Source organism: Heloderma suspectum, chromosome 1 (genome assembly GCF_057233095.1).
Source record: "Heloderma suspectum isolate Gila_16-S chromosome 1, 16-S_ref, whole genome shotgun sequence".
NCBI lineage: Eukaryota > Metazoa > Chordata > Lepidosauria > Squamata > Helodermatidae > Heloderma > Heloderma suspectum.
In genome coordinates this window covers 210,362,446-210,384,573 of record NC_139458.1, presented here as the reverse complement: position 1 = coordinate 210,384,573, position 22,128 = coordinate 210,362,446, and the positions used below count along the sequence as shown (strand labels likewise).

The 22,128-nt window shown below is 42.0% G+C and overlaps 1 protein-coding gene across 3 annotated transcripts in view; it reads left to right on the top strand.

Annotated features, from left to right (window-relative positions):
• The first annotated feature begins 797 nt into the window (after nucleotides 1-797).
• The window catches only part of ICA1L (islet cell autoantigen 1 like), a 29,533-nt gene continuing 8,202 nt past the window's right edge, over nucleotides 798-22,128 (top strand). The window contains exons 1-9 of one of the 3 annotated variants that reach the window (XM_084818130.1): nucleotides 798-1,085; nucleotides 6,369-6,534; nucleotides 6,731-6,803; nucleotides 9,433-9,556; nucleotides 11,207-11,405; nucleotides 12,047-12,172; nucleotides 14,507-14,605; nucleotides 16,945-17,024; nucleotides 19,237-19,277. In XM_084818130.1, the coding sequence (XP_084674256.1) occupies nucleotides 6,376-6,534; nucleotides 6,731-6,803; nucleotides 9,433-9,556; nucleotides 11,207-11,405; nucleotides 12,047-12,172; nucleotides 14,507-14,605; nucleotides 16,945-17,024; nucleotides 19,237-19,277 (901 nt within the window). In that variant the 5' untranslated portion in view covers nucleotides 798-1,085; nucleotides 6,369-6,375. The remainder of the gene's footprint in view (nucleotides 1,086-6,368; nucleotides 6,535-6,730; nucleotides 6,804-9,432; nucleotides 9,557-11,206; nucleotides 11,406-12,046; nucleotides 12,173-14,506; nucleotides 14,606-16,944; nucleotides 17,025-19,236; nucleotides 19,278-22,128) is intronic. The other 2 variants (XM_084818137.1, XM_084818147.1) reach the window with 2 other exon arrangements.

The window sequence follows — 22,128 nt, the reverse complement described above, 5'->3', positions numbered from 1 at the left end:
TCCTGGTCTACAGCTGGTTGGCCACAGTGTGAACAGAATGCTGGACTAAATAGACCCTTGGTCTGATCCAGCATGGCTCTTCTTATGTTCTTAACCATCAAAGTCGCATGGGTACTTATTTAGATATAATAGATTGTGTATATTAATACATATATTTGAAATGAGTGTTAAATCCTTTCCCCCCTCTGTGTTCTTCCCCCCTTTTTCCTTTATCAAGGGACATATTAATGATTGCTGTGTATTGATATGTTATGGTATGAATTCTCTTTCCCCTTTTGTTGTTGTTGTTACGTTGCAAATCGATTTTTTTTTTAAGATATTGGGCATCAGCCCTAGCCAGCATAGCCAAAGGTGAAGGATGATAGGAGCTGCAACAACCTCTTCCTGATCCCAATATTTACTGGGAAGTGTGGTTCAGAGTCAAAATACGTTTAGGCAGTCACCGATCCATTTTAAGCCATTTCTTTGTATTAAAATATAAACGTTTTAAGATAAAGATCAATAAATAAAGCAGTTTTTTTTTTTAATCGTTGGCATCCTTGTCCATATCCGTTTAATCTCTCAGCCGCCCCTTCAACATTGCCTGAGACGTCTGAATTACACAGGGCTGGTGTTTCAATTTCTCTTGCTACGCTCTCGGCTTCTGTGAATCTGGGAATTATATGCCTGAAATGAAAAACGGCGACAATTTCGAACCATCCCTACAAGCTCTTCTCTACGGGCTGGAGGATTTTGTCCTGGCCCTTTTATGCAGTCCCCTTGGGCGCGCGCCACTGCCAGGGAGAAATGAAGGGGGCGGGGCGGGGCGGGGGGGCGACTCTGAGCCTTCCCTTCCCTTCCCTCCCCCCGCAGCGGGTCCCTCATGCGCTTCGCCCCGTGAAAGGAAGCCCAGGGGAGAGGGCCCGCTGCTAGGGCTGGTGAGGAGGAAGGAGGCACTGCCGAGGGAGGGAGGTCTGTCCCGTCGTTCTCTCGCTCGCCCTCGCCGCTGCTGCCTCCTCTTTGACTCTGGCGCTCGCTGAGGCGTCGCTGAGACACGCGAGGGGCTTCTTTGCCGCCCTACCGAAGCCGGCAGCGACCCTCAACAGGTGAGCGGCTGACCGTCCCCATTAGGGAGGGGCCGGGGCGGCGGCGGGGCGGCGTCGTCGCGGCCTTCGAAGCCCTTCCCAGCGAGCGGGAAGGAAAGGCTCGCCCTGCGGCCGCGGCCGCTTATTTAATGGGGCAAGGAGGAGAGGAGGGGCCGGTGGAGGCCGGTGGCTCCGATTCCGGTGGGGCTGTGCATCCCTCTGGGTTTCAGTCAGAACCAACCAGAGCGCTGAAGGAGCTTTCCAGGTGCCGAACCCATTTTGGGGACAGGGTTCAGGGCGTTGGTTAGCGCCTTTAGAGTTCTGGCTGGTTCTGACGGCCGCTCAGAATGGGCGCGCGCACAGCCCCACAATCGCCAGTGTGGTGTAGCGGCAAGAGTGCTGGACTGGGAGCCGGGAGATCCGGGTTCTGGTCCCCACTCGGCCGTGGAAGCTCACTGGGTGACTTTGGGCCAGTCACAGACTCTCAGCCCAACCCACCTCGCAGGGTTGTTGTTGTGAGGATAAAATGGAGAGGAGGAGGATAATGTAAGCCGCCTTGGGTACCTTGCAAGAGGAAAAAAGGCGGGGTATAAATGCAATAATAAATAATAATAAATAAATAAATCGCAGCCACCAGCCTCCCCTGGGAGGAACCTGCTGTTCCTCCCTGTTGGGTGAGGCCTTTAAGCAACGAAAAGGGCGAGGGGGGCGAACCCCAGAAGTGGCTGAAACGCGCTCGCGCACACGACCGCACACCCCTGCATATCGGCGAGCTTCCGAAACGCCGTGATGAAGCGCCACTGGGAGTATAATGATGCACCGCTTGGTCAAAGAGGCGCTTCATTTTTCCCGCGTCAGAAGTTTCTGCGTCGAGGTCTAGCTTCCCTAAAACGCAGCCCCTTCAGGTACAACGAGTTTTCTGGAGCGCCGTCCGCAGATAAGTGGCGGCCTTTGTTTCGTGTCTCCTCCCTAGGTTTTATTTATGTGCTTATTTATTTAAAACATTTCTCTGCCGGCTTTCTGGAAGAAGTAAGCAAGGTGGATTTCTGGAAAGGTTTCTAGAGTAAAACAATAAAAGATGTATGTGTCTGTTCTGTATGTGCTTGCTTTCATTTGAGGATAGTTTTGGAACTTGGTGTTGTCCTCCTTTGTATTTTCCTGCAATTCCCACAGCCTGGTGCCTTCGCTGTGCACCAGTAGCATGATACCATTAGGATACAATCCTATGCATGTTTACACAGAAAAAAATCCTACAACTCCCAGTAAGTTTTTTTCTGTTTAAACATGCATGGTATTGCACCCTAATTAATTAAACACTAATTAATTAAACACGAAGTGTAGTAAGCCCTAATAAAAGTACTGTGGTACCCTTGATGTTTTGATCTCCCCACCCCCATAATCGACCAACACAGTTGTATGCAATGCATATTTTTTAATCCCTTCAAGTTGTAGGAGTATCAGCCTCTGCCCCATATCAGTGCTTTCATGAAGGGGTGTTGATATGTGCTTGGGGTAGTGGAAAAAAGTATGGTGATTCACATTATCATTAATTGACTTCTTAGGCTGACCATACATACGTACTGTTTTAAACGGGACAGTACCTTTTTTTTTCATATTTCCTGACCGTCCCATCGTTTTAATATAAATGTCAATTTTGTCCCATTTTTAATTTTTTGTAAAAAACTGAACGCATTTATCATAAGGCTCTATGCTAATCAATGCGTGCAGTGAAACTACTAGTGTGATGAAAGAGGAAGTTCCATTTACTGTATCCAGTCAGGGCAGGCTTCTTGAGCCAGCTACCATCAGACGCCGCCCCCTGGCTTGTCTGCAGTGGCGGGGAATTCAGGAGGCCGTCGCTAAGCCCCATTCAGCCAGGAGGGTTAGTCTTACTGTTATTTCTACCATCATTCTGCCCATAGAGATTCTTTCTGCCCTACGTTCAGTTTGATTCGGACTTTCCACACTCGTATTTCGGTTCAACAGGCTGTTAGCTATTTTTTTTATTTCGGCGGAACTCTCCGGTGGGACATTAGCATATACCAGCTTGTGATAGCAGTCGGGGTGTTCATTCCTTTTTTTTTTCTTTTTGGTGTATGTTTATGATTTTTTGCAGTCTGACCACTGCAGTCCTGCATTAGAGTGTTCAGTGTGGTATGCCATACAGATTTGTTTACTGCTCGTGATATTTTATAAGTATTTTATATATGCATATTTATGAGTATTTTTTTGTGTATATGCAATAAATTAGTGTTATTCATTTGCACCCCTTTCCATGTTCTTTTGCAGTGAGTTTAGGTTGTTTTTCATGAATACGGAATATTACATAACCCCATCCCGTTTTTGTCATCCCAATATCCTGTTTTTGTATCAAGGAAATATGGTCAGCCTACGTTATGATAAGACAGCGGGGAACCTGTAGCCCTCCTTAACCATTGATCTCGCTGGCATGGGCTGATGGGAGAAAACAGCTAAGGCTGCAATTCTGAACCTGGGAATAAGCCCCATTTAACTCAATGGGACCTTCTTCTTAGGAAACATGTATAGTTGTGAAAGGCCCTAACCTGTTCACCTTGCCTTGTTTGTGGAACATGGTAGTTTGGGTTGTGTTAGTTAAGTTAGGAGGGACGGGACTAGCATAATGGCAGAGATGGTTAAACTACATAGCCTTTGCTTCCATAATAATAGTCTTTCCTTCCATACTGGGCATGCATACATAAGATTATTTAATATTAAAAAAGAATGTTGCTGTGACTTTTTGTAGAACAGCCTTCTAGATTTGCAGGGATCGTAATCTGAAGTAGCTCTTCAATAATGTAATTTCAGAGAGGATCACAATGGCATATATCTGAAACAGAAAACTGATCTCATCAGGTTAAACCGAGCCCGGATATCAAGTTGCTAGGCATCACATTCCAAGGCAATCCATTACTACAGTTTGCAAACTGTGTATTTCCTGTCACCAGTAAAAGCGAAGTATGAAATGTTAAATTTCTTACATTTTAAACTTGAGAAATATAATGAAAGGCCATAGACAAATGGCATATAGTATCAATAAAAAGCCCCACTGGCATTCCCACTGTAATTTCCACACCATGTGGTTTATTCTAAAGTAGTCTATTTTTCCTTATTAATGATCCAGTACTGAAAGATATTTGTTTCCCGCTCTATAGCGGGCTTCCAATATAATTCAAATATAAAGATACTCAGCCTTGCTGAGTGGCTGACTCTTTCACTAACAATAGTATATAGGCATTGTTGGAGCACTTCCACAAAAGAAACATTTCAGGTTTCTATTATGTAGTTCCAGACACAAAAGTTACTAGAAAACTATGGAAGCAGGACATATTTATGCTTCCCACTCAAACTAAAGGATATGAGGTTACCTCCTAGTAGCCAGCACTGGAACAGAGATCAAGAAACATGTGACAAAATGGAAGGGTCAGGGAGAGGAATTTGAAGTTGCAGCTACAGATACACATCCAAACATGAGATAAGCTATACATACAAGATAAAGGAGGGGTGTGTGGGAGTTAAACACACTAAAAATCTACAGATATAGAATCAGAGTTGGAAGAGACACTGGAGGTCCTGTTGCTCACAATAATCTGGTTTTACCATCAGTCCTATTACTTGACTGGGGAAGGGAAGGTGTAAAATAGTGGTTTCCAGTTTGTTTCTGGGCATTATTCAAAGTGCTGGTATTGACCTAGAAGGGTCTAAACAGCCTGAGATGGTTTTCCCATAGGAACCTGCCTGCTTGCTGAAGTCTTTGTCAGAGGCCAAGCTTTGCATCCCCCACATACATTAAAGGTCAGATAGGTGATATTTTTTTTGTGCTTGTGTCTTGGCTTTGGAAATTCTTTCTGGGACAAATTCACCTGGTGCCCAGCCTTCCCTTCTCTCCTTTTGGCAGCAAGTAAAATGGGTTTATTTAGTTAGCCATTGGGAAGAGAAGGCTTTGTTTTTGTTTAGAATTTAGGTCTGCTGCTGTTTTATCTGATATTTTAGTCTTTGTTGTGTGTTTATTTTAATTGATTTTGTTCCCCACCTTGCATTTACTTGGTAGAAAGGTACAATATACATATTTTCAATATTTTTTTTAAATTACATCTGCCATTGTTGAGACTTTTAAACAAATGAAGATGCAGGTTAAAGGATCTTATTATTTTAAGGGACCTCACCTGTTGTTTTTTCTCCCCAAATCAGAACCTGGTTAGTAAACTGTATACAGTTTCACTTGCTAGTCTTTCTATCTTTCTATAATGTAAGTCTCATTATATTTTGGCAGGGCTTTTAAAATACACTAAACATAGGTCATGGATATCTTTATATCTAACATGTAGGGATACTGCATATGCATATATTGGGTGTAGGTGGCTTTCTTCACTCAGATCCAGTGATCCATGTGCATGCTGATTTACACATAGTTCTCCTGAAGTAAAATTAACAGATAATTGAAATGAGTGAGGAAACTCTTGAAGATTAGTTGAGGTAAAGTACTTGATACACTTTTATGTAAACCAAAAGATGTGTGTTAATGATCAATAATATTATGCTGCATCATATAGATGGGCTGTAAGAAAAAAGCAAATCCAGGTTTTAATTATTAAATTTCCAAAATCATTGTCAATATTTATTCAGCTTATTTTAGTTCTCTCACTTTTACCCACTATCCCTCTGAAAAGGTCATAATGAATGATCGAATAAACAGTTTCCCCCCATCAATTTTATCTTCTTAAAGTCCAATCCTATTCTTGTCTACTCGGAAGTAAGTGTTCTTATCTACTCAGAAGTAAGAGTTCAGTATGGCTTATTCTCAGGAAACTGGGTATAGAATTGCAGCCTTAGAGTACAATCCTATGGGGATAAACGACCGCCTCTGAACTTGGAGGCAACCACCTATCCAGTGCAGGGTGGGAGAGGCATGGAGGGGCTTGTTCCCTCTGTGCTTCTCCTACTCCGCATTCTGGCTAGACAGCCAATTTTGGCTGTCTAGCCACAAGAAGGAGGAGCAGGAGAGGAGCCTGCCGGATGACACATAGGATGTGTCCTACCGGCATTTCCACCTTCCCCGCCCCAGAACGCCCTCTGGAACGCTGTGTTTTGGCCGCTCTGTGCTCCATGAGGCTGTTTCGCGCTGCCTCTGAGGCAGCACGGAAGGGGGGGAAGGTTGGTTCCCGGAAAACCAGATATCCTATGGCTGTCTAGCCACTGACTAGTGGCCATAGGAATGCTCCCCCTGTCGCTTCTTCATTGAACTTGATGACATTTTTGTTTGACCTGTTTACTTATGTGATTTAGTTACACCATGGACACCTTCAAGCAATGTAACCCAGAAGAACAATCAGTAGTCAGCAGAATGCAGAAAAAATACTGGAAAACGAAACAAGTTCTAATAAAAATTACAGGAAAAAAAGAAGATGAACACGTGGTAGCATCTGATGCTGAGTTAGATGCCAAACTAGAGGTAACCATGAACATGCTTATATATAAGGTGTGGTAAATATCAGTACAGTTAATAATATATACCATGAAAATTACAAAACTGGTACTGGTTTAAGCTTTTGCTTTGGAGGTATGCCAGTTCAATTAATGACAGTGATAGTTTTATTGTTCATGTTCATTTGGCCAAATTATATACTAACAAACTTTTTATTTTAAAGGTTTTTCACAGCATTCAGATGACCTGCACAGACCTTCTAAAGACAATTGAAAAATACCAGCAGAGACTTAATGGTAAAATGGACAAAAATGTACTTTAGTGTTGCTTTATTATTATGATTTGCTTAATAAGATGAGATGCATATTTTATCTTCAGTGACTGGAATGTATTCAGGCATTTATGTTTTGCCATTTATTATTCTTAGTACTTTACGTCAAGGGTATACATACACTAGCTAATAATAACTGCAGTTTCAGACAATAAACTATGATTGACATTAAAGAGTCTAATCCTGAACCCAATTAAACAAGAATTTAGATCCACTGAAGTAAGTGGCACAAAGCCAATCTAAATCTAGAGAGGTTTTTAATCTTTCAGTTAGGGGTGTTGTGAGAATTCAAAAAGGAGTGCTCACATAGATAAGCACCCCTGCTCAAACTCTTGTGAGCAGAAATGAGTGGGGCCTCACCTTGACTCTGCCCTCTGCGACTGCCATCCCAACTACTAGGAAAAATATCAGCTAGGAGGGGCATACCTTCAAAACACCTTTTGTGACTTTCCTCCTTCTCCCTTCTGACATTTGTAAATTGAAGACGCTGCCAGCATCACTTCAGTGGCAGGGTTATCTTCACTTTACAAACAGTCATAGGGTCCTATCTTCAAAGGCTATCCCTTCCTGGCTCCTTCCTGGGACTGGGGACTAGGCAGCAGAGGGAATCAGAGAACCTTTGAGTGTTCTTTTGAATGCTTGAAACACCTCCTCATGAATTGGAATGGAATATTCGAAGGGTACAATTCCTTTCTGGGGTGACCACAAAATCTCTTGCCAATTTCTTTTTTGAGCTGCTATGTCCTTGTAAGATATAAGTACAGTGTAGCTGTGAAAAAAAACAAGAGAAACCCCATTTCAAACAGGCAACAGAGAGCAAAAATATATGATTAGCTCCACCCTTAAGTGACTTTTTAATTGTACGATAGTTTGATGTAGAAAAATCAGCTCTCTAGAGATTCAACCTAGTAACGGTAGTGCCAGCATTAAAGTTTCAACATGATTCTAGTCATACAGCAGAGATGAGATGTACATTGAAAGGCTCTCAAATTAGTACTGATGCTTAATGGACTAGTTTACAAAATAATTTAGTCTTGCTGCTAAATTGAATTCAAAGCACTTAAATCTAGTCACTTAAGTGGCATGTAGATTAGCCTCTAAATTTAATGATCTAAGGAATCTCAGTTAAAAATAAATAAATAATTTGTTCAGATGTCTAGAGTAGTGACCAGTTTGTTTTTTGTTGTGTTCATTTTAGTATATGATGCAGTGTTCCTTAATGTTTGCATATGTGTGTGAACATATACATTCTGATAATGTGCAATACTGTAGTGGTACATCTTTTGGAAAATGTGCCAAAAAGTCCAGACAAGTCCAGACTTGCCATGAGGCAACAGTGCAGCACGGAGAGATAGGAAGGCAGACAGGCCAGACTGCCTGGCTTACAACACCCCTCACTTCTGTCTAAATGTGCCACACACCCCTCCTGCCTGTGCCACTTGGCTATCCAAGGTATAGGACAGCCTACTCCCACCTGGTGTCCTCCAGATGATTTGGACTTCAACTCCTGTCAGTTCCAAACAGCATGAATGCTGGGAGTTGTAGTCCAAAACATCCGGAGGGCACCAGATTAGGGGAAGGCTGGTACAGGACAATAATAACATTAAGCAAAATGTCATAGTTTTAACTTTCTTTGACATGTGTACATAATTATAGATATATATTAATGTTTACTTGGAAGCACACATCCTTAGAAGATTAGGACCTCTGCTATGGATACAGGTACAAAACAGACCATGTTTATACTGCAGTGGGCTTAATTCGGTGTCACACAAGTGGATTTCCACTCGCACAATAGGACTTCCCCTTCCTCTCCCCCCACCCTCGCATACCTCCCAAATCTGCACCAGGGTGTCCCCCAACTCTCTGGAACAGATTTGGGATGGGGATGGGTTTGCGGGGGAGGGGGAATTTGTTCCTCCAGTGGTGTCAGTTCTGCTGGCAGATGGATACCATTGAATATAACCCAATATAAACAACCAGAAACAACTGAAAAATATAATCAGTCATTGCATTGGAGATGACCGTAGTGCATGTTTCCAGAGCCTTTGTTTTTCCTAACAGAGGAAAAACTGATTATTTCACAACAAAGTCAATTTTAAGAAGTATTGGACACAATTCAACTGAAGTGTTTCTCTTCTGATTGCCATTGTTTTCAGTGAAATAGACCCATTCTGAAATCATTCCCATTTAAATCTGTAGGATATAATTTTGGACGTTTTGTGCCCACTATGAGTAAGTCAGAACCTTGCATTGCTTTAAAGCTAGTACTTCACCTTTCCTTTACCTTGTTATATATTTAGTATACAGAGAAGCTTCCATATTAGTGAGACACAAATAATGCAAGTTTTTACCTTTGACAGGAGGAACTGTTAGAAACAGTATACAAACTTTTAGGTCTGCCTGAAACAGTCATGTGGGTGTGAAAACTTTATACTCTTTCATAAACAAGTCTACTGAATAAAAGATAGTCATCTAGCTTATTGTGTAATTGTGTAATATTATGATGAATGATTTCCATTTCCTGATCACTTTTAACCTGCATGAGTGTACTAAAAGTATCAAATAACTTATTTTGCCATTTTCCTTTGTAGCTGTATCTGAACAGGAAGATGAACTAGGGCTCTTTTTAAAGTTTCAAGCAGACAGGGGTGAAGGTCAAATTGACAGAATGACTAATGCCACTGGCCGGGCCCTCTGTTGTTCTTCCCAACAAAGGTTTGTGTGTGGCAGTGTTGGGTGGAATCCAATGAATTGTTTCTGCTTATGGATCTGCTTCCCCTACAGCCTCCTGTATACCCCCAAAATCTGCTCCAGAGGATTGTGGGACCCTTTGGAGCAGATTTTCAGAGGGCACAGGAGGATCGCGTGAGTCATTGCGCAATGTTGGATTCTGCCCATTGTGTTTAACTATCCTGTTTATTCTGAATTGAATTCAGTGTGATTGCTGTAAGTAATACTCTGAATATATGGTAAACACTGTGGCAAAAGCAAGGACTGAAAGGGGATATTAGATTCATAAAAGCTAAGTGAAACCACAAGTGTACATTTTTCTGTTGCTTTACTATATGTCCTGAAACATTAATTCTTAAATGTTGGGAGGAAACTCATAAATAAGAAAAATGCGAATTTATTTAACTGTACCAGATTCTGGCTTTGATCTGATAAGCTGTTAAGCATACACAGGGACTTGCAACCACAACAGGTGATGCATTTTTGTATTTTCTTTCCATCATAGCAGTGCTTCCCCTGTCCCATATACCTAACAGCAAGCTATTTTTGCAACTCTGGACAGATGCTGTAGTGACTTTATGCTTCTCTGGATCAGATCATTCATTCAGTTGAGCATGTTGTATTGAACTGTATCTACTTTTTGTAAACACACACAAACACACATACACAGATTCTGAGGGAATGTAGATTATTTAGGATTAATTTATATGTACTGCTTCTGCATCATCACCATCATCAATTTTATCTTGATTATTTTTCTGTTATGCATTATTTTTTTCCATCTCTTTCCCTGAGAACAAAACTAGATGTGACATGGAAGATCTGTGATTAGCGATATCTGCAGTAGGGTTTTTTAAAAAACTAATTTAAAGGCCCACATGGCTGCTTTGAAGATTAGGGAAATAGCGGTCTGGGAGTGGGTGGCTTAGATTAGTCAGAGGGTTAAACATCTTCTCTCAGAATGTCATTTTTCTAATCATCAACTAGCCAAACCAGATTGCTAAATTACAAAAACGAAAGGAAACAAGTGGAATATCCTAATCATGATTCTCCCATGTCACATCTACTTTGGCTTTCCAGCGTCTGAACAATTCTTACTCAATTCAGGTGCTGGCTTAGATGCAATGAAGGGGCCTTTTAGTTGTGGTTAAGAGATTGAATACAGGCTGTGGGTTCATGTGCTACTTCCTAATCCCTCCCCTCTCTGGAGTGAATATTAAAGGTCTGTTGCTGTCTATGGTTGCCTATACTCAGTTTCAGGTATATCTCCCCACTGAGATTGGGCTGCAGTTTAAAAGATGTCATTTTCAGTATAAAAACAACACATTTGTAGATTATAGCATAAGTGCTACAGACACTTCCTATGTGAACATTATTATTTTACTTAGAAACCAGGTTTCAGTTTTGCTCACAGTTGTGCATACCTTTCCAAATGCAAAACAAACAAAAACTACTATCTTTGTCTCATAGAAAGGGCATTAGTATGATACAACTTCAGTCTTTCTGCACTATAAACCCTGATTATTTGTACCATATTTGAGCATATTATAGGAATTGCTCATTGTCTTGTCTATCCTCTAGTGCTGCCACATACCATTGGTGTTTTCACTTTTATTTTCCTTCTTTTATCTTCAGGCTAGCTCTTTGCACTGCTTTATCTCGCCTTGGACAAGAACTTGAAACATTTAGTCAGAGGGCTGTGTCCGACACCTTGTTAACAATCACTCAGATGGAGCATGCACGCACGGAGTACCGAGGGGCTTTGCTGTGGATGAAGGATGCTTCCCAAGGATTGGACCCAGACACTTGCAAACAAATGGAGAAGTTCAGAAAAGTATATAATCCCAAAGCAGAGATGTTTTAGGGCCTGCTTCTTTCAGGGATTGTATTTGGGGAGAGATTGAATATGGGTCTCAGGCATATGCATTCCTTCCTGAACCTCTTTCCCATTCTGCTCACCACAGTGAAAAGTGAACAGCTTAACTGGGAATCCCCTTTATTTGATCATTGGATCTCTCTGGGCCTGCAGGATAAAACCTACGTTTGATAAAGGAGTTAAAGTGAAGGAAGTGGAGTATTGATTCTTCTTTAAATAAGAGTAATAGCTTAACCCCCAAGTTTGTGTTTATGTAATAATTATAGGAATTATGAGACACACCCACTTGAATAATCCCACCACTCTTTTGCTTTTGTTTGTGTGAATAGACAAGGTTGACATGTAATCAGACATACCTTCAGTGTGAAGAATACGTTAAGTATACTGAGTCGAAGTACTCAGGCCAGTATGTGAAAAGAACAATGGTGCCTGGCTTCAGTGTCAGGGCCTAATACTAACATAAGGGTAGTTGTGTCCTCAAACATCTTAATGTTTGTGTAGTAGCTCGTATGGTCAGCCACCAATTTTTTTTTAGTGTCCACAAAAGTGAGATTTTTTTTAAAGAAAAGCTGTGAGAATTTCCTCTGTTATTATTCTAGGCACAGATGCAAGTAAGAAACACCAAAACCCAGTTCGATAAACTGAAGATGGATGTTTGTCAGAAGGTGGACCTTCTAGGAGCCAGCCGCTGTAATATGCTGTCACACTGTCTTGCTGTCTACCAGGTATCTGGTCCAGTTTCTTAGGTAGAATGAGTACTTTTGTACCACTAGTGAAGGCTCTCATCTTCAACGTCTTCAACTTCATGAGTATGAATTCTATTTTCACAGTCTTATCTAAATGAAGATGTGTAAGACTGACCAACTGATGAGGGTAGAAAGGATTTGTTAGGGTACTGTAATGAGCACAGTTTTTCTCAGAAAAAAATGGATCTTCAGAAAACCAAGCTTCCCTAGTTCTCTCTGACAGGAGAAGCCTGGCAAGCCTCACCCTTAAGGCCTGGGTGCAACGGAAAATTACCAGGAACATCCTTTACTCCCAGGTTGCATGAGAGTTGTAGTTTCCAGTGCCAGTTGGCCCACTTAATTGAATTGGGAGGCATCCCTTATCTTCCATACTAGCTAGAAAGCTGAAAAGCCTAATTATAGTGCAAGGGGCATGGGGTGGGAGTGTTGCTGCTGGAGAGGGAAGGGTTAACCCCCCCCCCCACATACACACACACAGCAAGTCTCCCTCAGAAAAGTGCTCCTCCTATCTTGCAGTTAGGCTTTTAAAAGGCCTTGGTTGGTGCCATTGGAAGATTTAAAACAAAAACACTCATTGTAGTACAGGGGGACATTTTGGGGGTGGGGGTCACAGCTCAGGAGGGAAGGGCTAACCATCCCCTCCCCAATCCTGTGATCACCTCGAAACATTGCCTGACAGTGTTGCGATCAGGCTTTACAAAAGCCTAACTGACAGTAGTGGTGCATTTTTGGGAGTGGTGGCTGTTGTGGGGTGTGTGAACAATCATGTCAGGGGCTCACATGCTAGCAGTGCGGTGGCCCTGTCCGCTGCTGGCATGTGCCCCTGGTGTGCTTGCTCAGAGCCAATTCAGCTGTCAGGCTGAAAAATATTCCCTACTCCACTGTTACCGCCATGCTTTGTTTCAGGAAAATGTCTGCTGTATCTCTGCGTACTTCCTTCTTCAAAGTTCCCCCACAGTGTCTTACTTAATTAGCATGCTTTCTTATCTGGTTGACCCTGTTTCCTCCTATACATCTCCTTTATGTCCAAGTTCATCTCACAGTCGTCCCAACCATTGTCCATACTATTTTTTTAACTTCCCCCAAACTAAGAGGTATCAAGTGAGGACACACTCAGTCCCCTTATCATTGTAGGTGCACAGCATGAGCTACTAAGCACAGTTTATTCCCCAGTTAGGATCTGAGCATGTGTTAGAGCTCTGCTCTTCATCCAGCTTCTTATTATCAGCTGCAGAGCCTTGACCTGAACCATCACCAACTGTGATCTTGCAGAACGCAAGATTAAAGCACGACAAGTTGCACTGTACTTTTCCAATGCAAGCTCTTTTCCGGCTTTCACCGGCTTTAGTTCAGATAGGCCATTGCACCATTCATTACAGGTCAAAGGCCTGGGAACATCTTACACATGTATCTGAATCTGAGATCTTCTCGTAGGTCTCCTAAAGATATTCAGTTGGCTCATTGGATTATTTCAGGACCAAGTCAGCAAATTAGCTTCTTCTTCAGGTCCAGATCCACAATATTATTCAACCTTTTCCGTATTAGATCAACAGCTTGTTCACTGCAATACAAGCATGTAGGAAAATAGCAGTGTATATATTTGTTAAAGGATCATCTTTATCTATATATATAAAAGGAAGTGTTTGTCCGTATGTCCTCAATGGACTCAAACTGTGCATCCAATTGTTATGAAACTTTCAGGATTTGGTGTCGCTCTTATCTAGGATGGATTTAGGCACAGTGAAAATTTTATCCGCCATCAGATACTCAACCTATAACCTTGCAAGGGCAAAACCATAGATACAGCAGGGGGTGGGGGAAGGGAGCACATTGCCCAGGTAACTGAAGAAGAATGTTGGCAGTTGATGTGGTGGGAGGGGGAGAAAAGGAAGAGCGGAGAAGAGGGGAGTCATGGCTGACAGGGAGGGGAGCTCAAGACCGTCTTCAGGAGACAAGAAAGAAAACATAATAATTACTTTGCTTGCAGTACCATATTCACCCACTACATGGCAGACTTTCTTAACCAGGAGATACTTTTGCAGTTCATAAAGTTCAAAGCCAGGAGGAGTTCTACAGCTGCCCCCTCCCCTCAGGGGAATGAAGGGGACAGACCCCTCCCTCAAGGGGCTATGGGGGTCACCATGACAGGGGCTGTGTTTAGGGGCCAGGGCAGGCATAATGTGTCCCACTCTGGCAGCTGCGTAAGTTTGCTTGAAGGCTTCTCTGTATTGAACTAAGGACTGATCCAGCCTTTGCGAGGCCAGGTCCATGTGCTAGTATTCTAATATGTGTGTGTTACTTTTCTTCCCTTAGATGACCTTTTTGCATTTCTGTGAGAAGACCGCTCAGAAGATGTCTGAAATCGATGAAGGCTTTGTATGTCTCCTGTCGTGTCGTCATGCTGCTTCTGAGGTGAAGTTATTTCATTTAATATGTCAAATAAAGTAAAACACCAACTCTAGAAAGGCAGCATAGTTAGTTTCCTACTGTCACTATGTTTGCATTCTGTTTATCTTAAAATGTACTGTTATATAAGTCAAGGGTGCACTTAGTCCCAAATGACACATTTTGGAAAGACATAAGGCCACTGCCTACCTATTTCTCTCCAGTAACATCTGTTTGAACAACCATCTGCTTTGTTGTCATCACATTAATGCCTCCCTGTTCCTGCACCTGCTCTGCTTCATTGGCTGTTGCTGGTGGGATAGAGGTGTGAAAACATGAAGATAATGGATTACATCCAGATTTTATATAAAGTTAATCAGTAGGTCTATTCCAAGTATGACAAAACCTAGATCCAATCCAATGACATCATATCAGGTTTTTCCCCCCATCTACATGTAATGCCTGTCCACATGTCTATTTGTAACATGTAATTTGGGCCTTAGGTATACTCACCCCAAAGGTAATGTGTGAAGCAGCCCTAACTTATCTTGTATTCACATAGGCAAATGAGCAACAGCCTATCTTGGAAAGAGAGCAAGCCTGCTTAGATGGTGGGGACACTGTAACTATAATGATATGCTCTCTTGTTCTTTTAATGAAATTTGAGTTGCTAGCCTTTCCTATATCTAAAGGAATCTATTCCGGTTTGGAGGGATATATTCTATTGATTAAATCCCTCCTGGAATTATAGCACCTTCAAAGAGAGAAATTACCAGAGAAGTCTCAATGATGCATGCAGATCTCATAAGGAAGCGGGGGGGAATAGCTGTAGTGTGACGGTAAAAAGCAACAATCTATTTTAACAAACATGGTCAGTGGATTCAGCTTGCCATTCCCATGATTATTAATGAATGCTGAAGGACACGGTCCTGTACTGGAGTTATATCAGCTGAGGGCCTTTAGGATTTGGTGGAAGCCCCACTACACCAGCAGAACTCAAAACATTTCCCCACAATGACAGATATGCTGGTGGAACTCCCCTGATACAGTGTGAAACATTCCACCAGTGGAGCAGTTTCACCAGTGAAGATGCATGAACTGAATGGCTGAAACAGAGCAGAATAATAGGTGGGATGTAGGCAGCATTTACATCAGCCCCAGACCTGGTGCAAGAAATTTCCCTCCTTTTGGCTTCAATGGGAGTGAAAAAATATTTTACAAGCTGAGCCAGCATTAACAACCACCCTGCCCACATCACCACAACAGAGCATAGGATACAATGTAATTCAGCATCAAATGACAACACACACCACCAGTATGTAAACCCCACATATGGAGACCATAGTACGGATGATAGGACGCACACTGCATGGGGCTGTATCTCTCTGGCCCCATGTCATGAACACTTAGAACGCACAAGGGGAACTCTTGTGAGGGGAGTTCTGGTGAATGGGCTTGGAAAGGGTGTATGAGGTTGTACCCATGGATTGCTGGCGATAGGCTAATTGGGCCCTAAGGCTGGGGTGCTTGCACGTAGATTGTGGTATTTTGTGTCTTGGACCCATTCCTGCAGGGTTGCCTGAGGCTCTTGGGAGCTGTGTGTTTGCTGCCTATGGTATGGCAGCTCACATGTGGGAAGTGTTGTACGTGTCTGTGTCTGTGTATATTATGCATGTTGGGGAGGGGGGACAGTGTTGTTATGGCCACACCTGCAGATTGGCCAGCATGGATTGGATCCTGCCCTCCATGGATTGTCTCCACCACGTCCTGAGATTGGTAGGGCGCAGCGGTGTTGTCAAGTGTTGGCATGGCTGGCATTTTGCAGGGTTTTTTCCCCTTCCACTGTGTTTCCCCCTCCTACCATGGACTGAGCTGGTATTGGCTAGGTGGTTGTTCTGCTGGTGTAGTTGCAGCATATCTCCAGCCCTAGAATAATTGCAGTATAGGATTGCTCTGGAAGTGGCCCAAGATAAGTTAATATCTAGTGAAGACTAATTATGAGCGGTAAGGACTCCTCCTTGCTCCTGTTCATCCATATGTTATAGGACTAAGAATAAAAGGCATATTGCTTTTAGTTTAAAGAGATTTCATTTAAATATTCTGGATTAGCAATGTTTTAATTTCAAAACCTGTTTTTTATTACTCTCTATTTTAAAAAAGCTCTATGGAGAACTTCTTTTAGAAAATGTTACGGACTCTGGTCACATGACAAGTTCTGTTTGTATGGAAAAGCTAACAAAATTAATATTTAAGCAAGGTGGTACTGTTAAAAATCACTGACAGGGTAAGGATGTACAAACCTTGTTGGAGAGGTCAAACTAAAGAGAAACATTTTATTTGGTTTTTAAAAACGTTTTTATGAGCAGTTGCAGAAGCTTATTAACCAGTCTACTGAAGAAGCTAAGGAAAATGCCAAGAGAGACACGACTTCTGCAAATCTTGATAAGTAAGTTTTCATGATTAAAAATATCAGAAAATCAAACAGCCAAAACTGACTACATGGTCCATCCCTTTGCACACCACGTTGGGCATGCAGCACCCAAGGAGGGAGCACTGCCCGGCACCTATAATCTGTGGCAGGGGTGTTGAACCTCAGGCCCACAGGCCACAACTGGCCTGACTAGTGTCCCAGTCTGGCCCTTTGTGATTCCCCAGATGGCCATACCCCATCCCCCCACCCCTTTCTCCTTTCCCTAATCATTTGGTGGTGTCCCATTTTGTGGATGGTTTTCCCCCATTCTAAAAGGTTGGAATGCCTTTCCTAAGGCTTAGTTACTGGAAGTAAGAGCTTGGAGTATGCTGGTATTTTTGGTATTTTGGCTCTACCTGCTACTGGAATGTGGCTCCTGAGAGCATCTCCAAAACTGAATTTGGCCCTTGGGCTGAAAATAGTTCAACACCCTGGCATATGATCAGGCTGCTGTGGAGGCAGGCGATCCTTCAGGTAGCTTGGCCCCAAGTCATGCAGGGCTTTAAGGGTAAGCACCAGCACTTTGAATTGTGCCTGGAAAAGACAGGGAGCTAGTGCATCAGTTTAAGCACTGGCGAAATATCCCTGCCGCAATAATCTAGCCAGGAAGTTATCAGAGTATGTGTAGCTCTGGACAGGCTATCTCTGTCCAGAAAGGGTCACTGCTGATGTATCTCAGCCTCAGGTGGTGGAAAGGACCCTGTGCCACAAAAGTCACTTTGGCTTATAGCAAAAGAGTTAGATGTGAACACTACTCAGTGAGCACTATTAGAGGCAATTTTTGTATGTTTATGTTTGATTAATATGTAGAATGTATTTTGGGGGAGGCAAAAATGCCACAAAGGTACATTTTTTAAAAAGTTTTTCACTCACAGTATACAGCTAATTTAAGTGTCATATAAAATAAATATATTATTTTCTGGGTCCTTAGCAATGCAGTATCTCTCCTCCTCCACCCTACCCATTTTTCTCATATATAAATAACAAATCTACAGAGTTTAACGTCTCCACCATCCCATATTGGGATGTCTCACATGGCTGAGATTTTCACAAAACAGTAACTGAGAAGAAAAAACAGTAACCATTCTGTGCAGTTATTATATTATCCAGACCACTTTAGATGGCTGAACATCATAGTCATTTTTTGTTATTTATTCAAAATATATTGGCTATAATCTTAAACATAAATGCTAGGAAATAAGAGTTACAAGGAGGATCCAAACTTAGCCTTCTTCAATAAACAAAAGGGCTCCTTCCATCCACAGAAGGCTCTATCTATCAGAGGGATCCTGCTGGCAGAAGTTGGGAGGATGTGATTTTCACTGACTTCCCCCCTCCCCTTGTAGCCGCCCCTCCCCGTTTCAGAGGGTCCTCTGATCCTCTAGTGCAGATTTTCGGAGGATGTAAGGAGCTGCAGGAGGAAGGGAGAAGTTGGCAAAAGTAATCTCTGCCTCCTTCTGCTTGCAGGAGCAAAGTCTGGATCTAAGCCACAGTTCTACATTTGTTGTTTATTTGGTCAGTCGCTTCCGACTCTTCGTGACTTCATGGACCAGCCCACGCCAGAGCTTCCTGTCGGCCGTCGCCACCCCCAGCTCCCCCAAGGTTGAGTCCATCACCTCCAGAATATCATCCATCCATCTTGCCCTTGGTCGGCCCCTCTTCCTTTTGCCTTCCACTTTCCCTAGCATCAGCATCTTCTCCAGGGTATCCTGTCTTCTCATGATGTGGCCAAAGTACTTCAGTTTTGCCTTTAATATCCTTCCCTCAAGTGAGCAGTCTGGCTTTATTTCCTGGAGTATGGACTGGTTTGATCTTCTTGCAGTCCAAGGCACTCTCAGAATTTTCCTCCAGCACCACAGTTCAAAAGCATCTATCTTCCTTTGCTCAGCCTTCTTATGGTCCAGCTCTCACAGCCATAGGTTACTACGGGGAATACCATTGCTTTCTAAAAGTAAGCATGATTGAACTCAATGGGACTTTCTTTTGAGTAGACATATATAGGATTGCACTGTCAGAGGCATTCTTATTTTTTACTTGTGTTAAAACAATGAAATAGAGTAAACTTGTCAAAACATCCATATATAAAGAAAAGCAGACTCCAGTTCTCCAACTGTATTGGTAGCATTTCAGTATTTCCAGCGCCCGAAAGCTTGATATAACTGCTTTTCTTCTTCTTTTTCAATACAAGCCTGATCTTACTCGATGAAGATGCTTCTGGTTCTCTCCCAGGTAAGATGCTTGAATAGTTATTTTATTGGATCTCCCTCTGGAATCAGTAAACCTAATAGGATCTCTTGTCTACTTGGTATCTTTACTGATTTCGTAGTATACAATTTAATAAACTATTTGCATAAATGCATTCAAGAAGGCTGCTACTCTTCTTTTCCAAATGTGTGGAAGGTCAAGCATGATCTCATATGAATAACTGTTTGGGAAAGTCTGAACTGAGGATCCTGTCCTTGATCTTGTACCCTGTGTTGCTGATCTCTTTGATTTATTTGTTCACCTTGCTTGAGGGTTGGTTTTTTTTTTAAAACTTGTTTATAGTACTACTGCGCATCATAAAACTACATATTGGTGTTGTTGTTGTTTTAATTTGTCAGTCTAAAGAGACATCAGAAAAGCAAACCTTGGTTCATAGACAGACTAGATACCCCAGGATAACTCAGGGCTAAACAATTCATTTATGACTTAAATGTATATTTGCATTTGATATGCAGGTTTTTACTGATGCAAATAGCATCAGCTTGGTGGGCAGGACTTGATAATTATGGGAATTGCAGCAGATGTGAAGGGGATTTTAACCCTTTCTGACCCTGCTGTGCTGCTAAGGAAAATACCTCCTCTGAAGCTGGTATTTGCTTTGGAATAATCCCACCCCACCCCCCTGCAAGCAAATGCTGGCTTCAGAGGAGGAAATGACTTCATTTCTCCTCCATGCCTGCTGTAATTCCTATAATTATCAGTCCCCTCCCCTCCACTGAGGATATTTGCATCTTTAAAAATCTGCACATTACATGCAACTTTGCATTTAATGTCACATATAGTTTGGCCCTCAGCAAGCATAGAAACAAAGAAGAAGTATGTGCATTAGAAACAGGAGCATGGGAAAAACATGTGGTAAGCATACTAAACCCACACAAAATATAAGTGGGCTAATCTGTGCTGGCATAGTCTTTGCTTTAATGGTAGGTATTTAGAGTGTTGAATATTTCCATTAGAGATAGATTAAAGAATCATCCTAGAGGATGAAGATATCAACATAGTTATATATTTTCATGTCTTTAGATAAAATGGAATACGATTTTTGACTACTCCAAGTCACATGGGACAAAACTGGAGAAGGGGATAAGGGAACACGTGTGGATTTAAGGAATGGGCATTGCATGTTCTTAGCAATGAGAGGGGTGAATGCACAGATTTGTTCCCCAAATTTAAAACAAAAGGAAATACAAAATAAATTTAGTAAATATTATATTCATTTAATGTTGTTATTATTATAATGCTTAAGTTCTAGCTAGCATGGACAGCGGTCAAGAATGATGGGAGTTGTAGTCCAACCACATTTGGTGGGCCACAGATTTCCCCCACCTGAACTAGATAGAACTTTTGTAACTGTCACATTGGTATTTACTCTTCACCTCTGTACAAGTATTTCCAAGCACATTTTGCTTTGGTATTCCAGGGACTCCTGATAGAAAAGAAAATTGTTTTCAGCTTAGCAAGTTGGGTGATACTGAACCATGTAGCCTTGAGAAAAGTAACGATTCTCACACTGCATAGGAATGTTTTATATATTACATTTTTCCTATACAAAGGTATTATCTCTGTACAGAATGAATCTATATTGAAATGTATGAAGGACAGTGTGATTAATTTTTTTCTTGACATGGGTACTTGGGCTAGACAGCTTGCTCCATATACCATGGTGACTTGTCAATTTTTGAAAACAATGAAATTAGTAGGAAAAAAACCATGAGCCATATTCTGATGTATCTAGTGTCTCCTTGTTTTAACAATTATTTATTACAGTGATTTATATCACACCTTTCAGGATACAAATCCTTCCAAGACGGCTTACAAATAACATGAAAATATATTTTAAAAAAACAACAGATAAGTTATATCAACATAACATAGGTTATGAGGATGTTTCCCACAGGGCAGCTGGTGGTAGATGGCATTGTAGGGGGAGGTTCCAGCTAGATCAGGCCCTGATGTCTCCTTTGCCTGCCTCCCTCTCCCTGCTGAAATTCCTGGTTCCACAGGCAGTTGTTGGTTGAAGGCCCTGTGTGGGGAGGGACAGGTCAGCTAGAGCAGACGTGGAAGTGGTCTTTGCCTGATTCCTACACTCTCATAGAATCCTTCCCCTCTCCTGGAATCTATTTACCAGTTCGATGATACTCTTTGTAATTCTCTTTCTAGTTGCATTTTTCAGGATTTTCCCTCCATTCTATTCTTATATTTTTGGCTATTTTTAATACATAAATTAGGGGCCCGTCTTGTCCTCCCCCTTTAAACATTCCTCAAGATTCTGCTCTTAGTCTTCCCCTTTTTAGTATTGATTTATTAATAAATTAATCTGGTCTTTTGGCCTCAGTTATCCTCTTTACACCTCTCATAACCAACATCTTTTCTACTCCCCTTCACCTGAGGAATCTGACCACAGCAGCAGCTGCCTTGGAACTTACCAGCTGACTTTATGCATGTTGAGATGAGTAAAGTTTAAGTTGGAAAGGCATAGGGAAGTAGGAGTCATTTCATGTGGCTGCTAGACAACTGTGCAGTCATTCCCTGTTGCTTTTCTGTTACCAGGAAGCATTAGAAAATTCCTGTATGGCTGCTCAGCAACAACACACAATCCTTTCTATTTTCTGTTCTCTGGCTTAAGGTTTACTAGTCCAGCTGGCATGAACCTATCAGGAAAGTTCTATAGCTGCTGCCACAGTATAGATTAAAGCAGCACAAGAAACACTGTTCAGAACACTCCTGGGTTAAGGCTTTCCTTTGTTTTGTTTTTTTACTCAGCAACTCCCTTTAAGTATACTATTCTAACAGACAAGTAGAAATGATTAGCTAT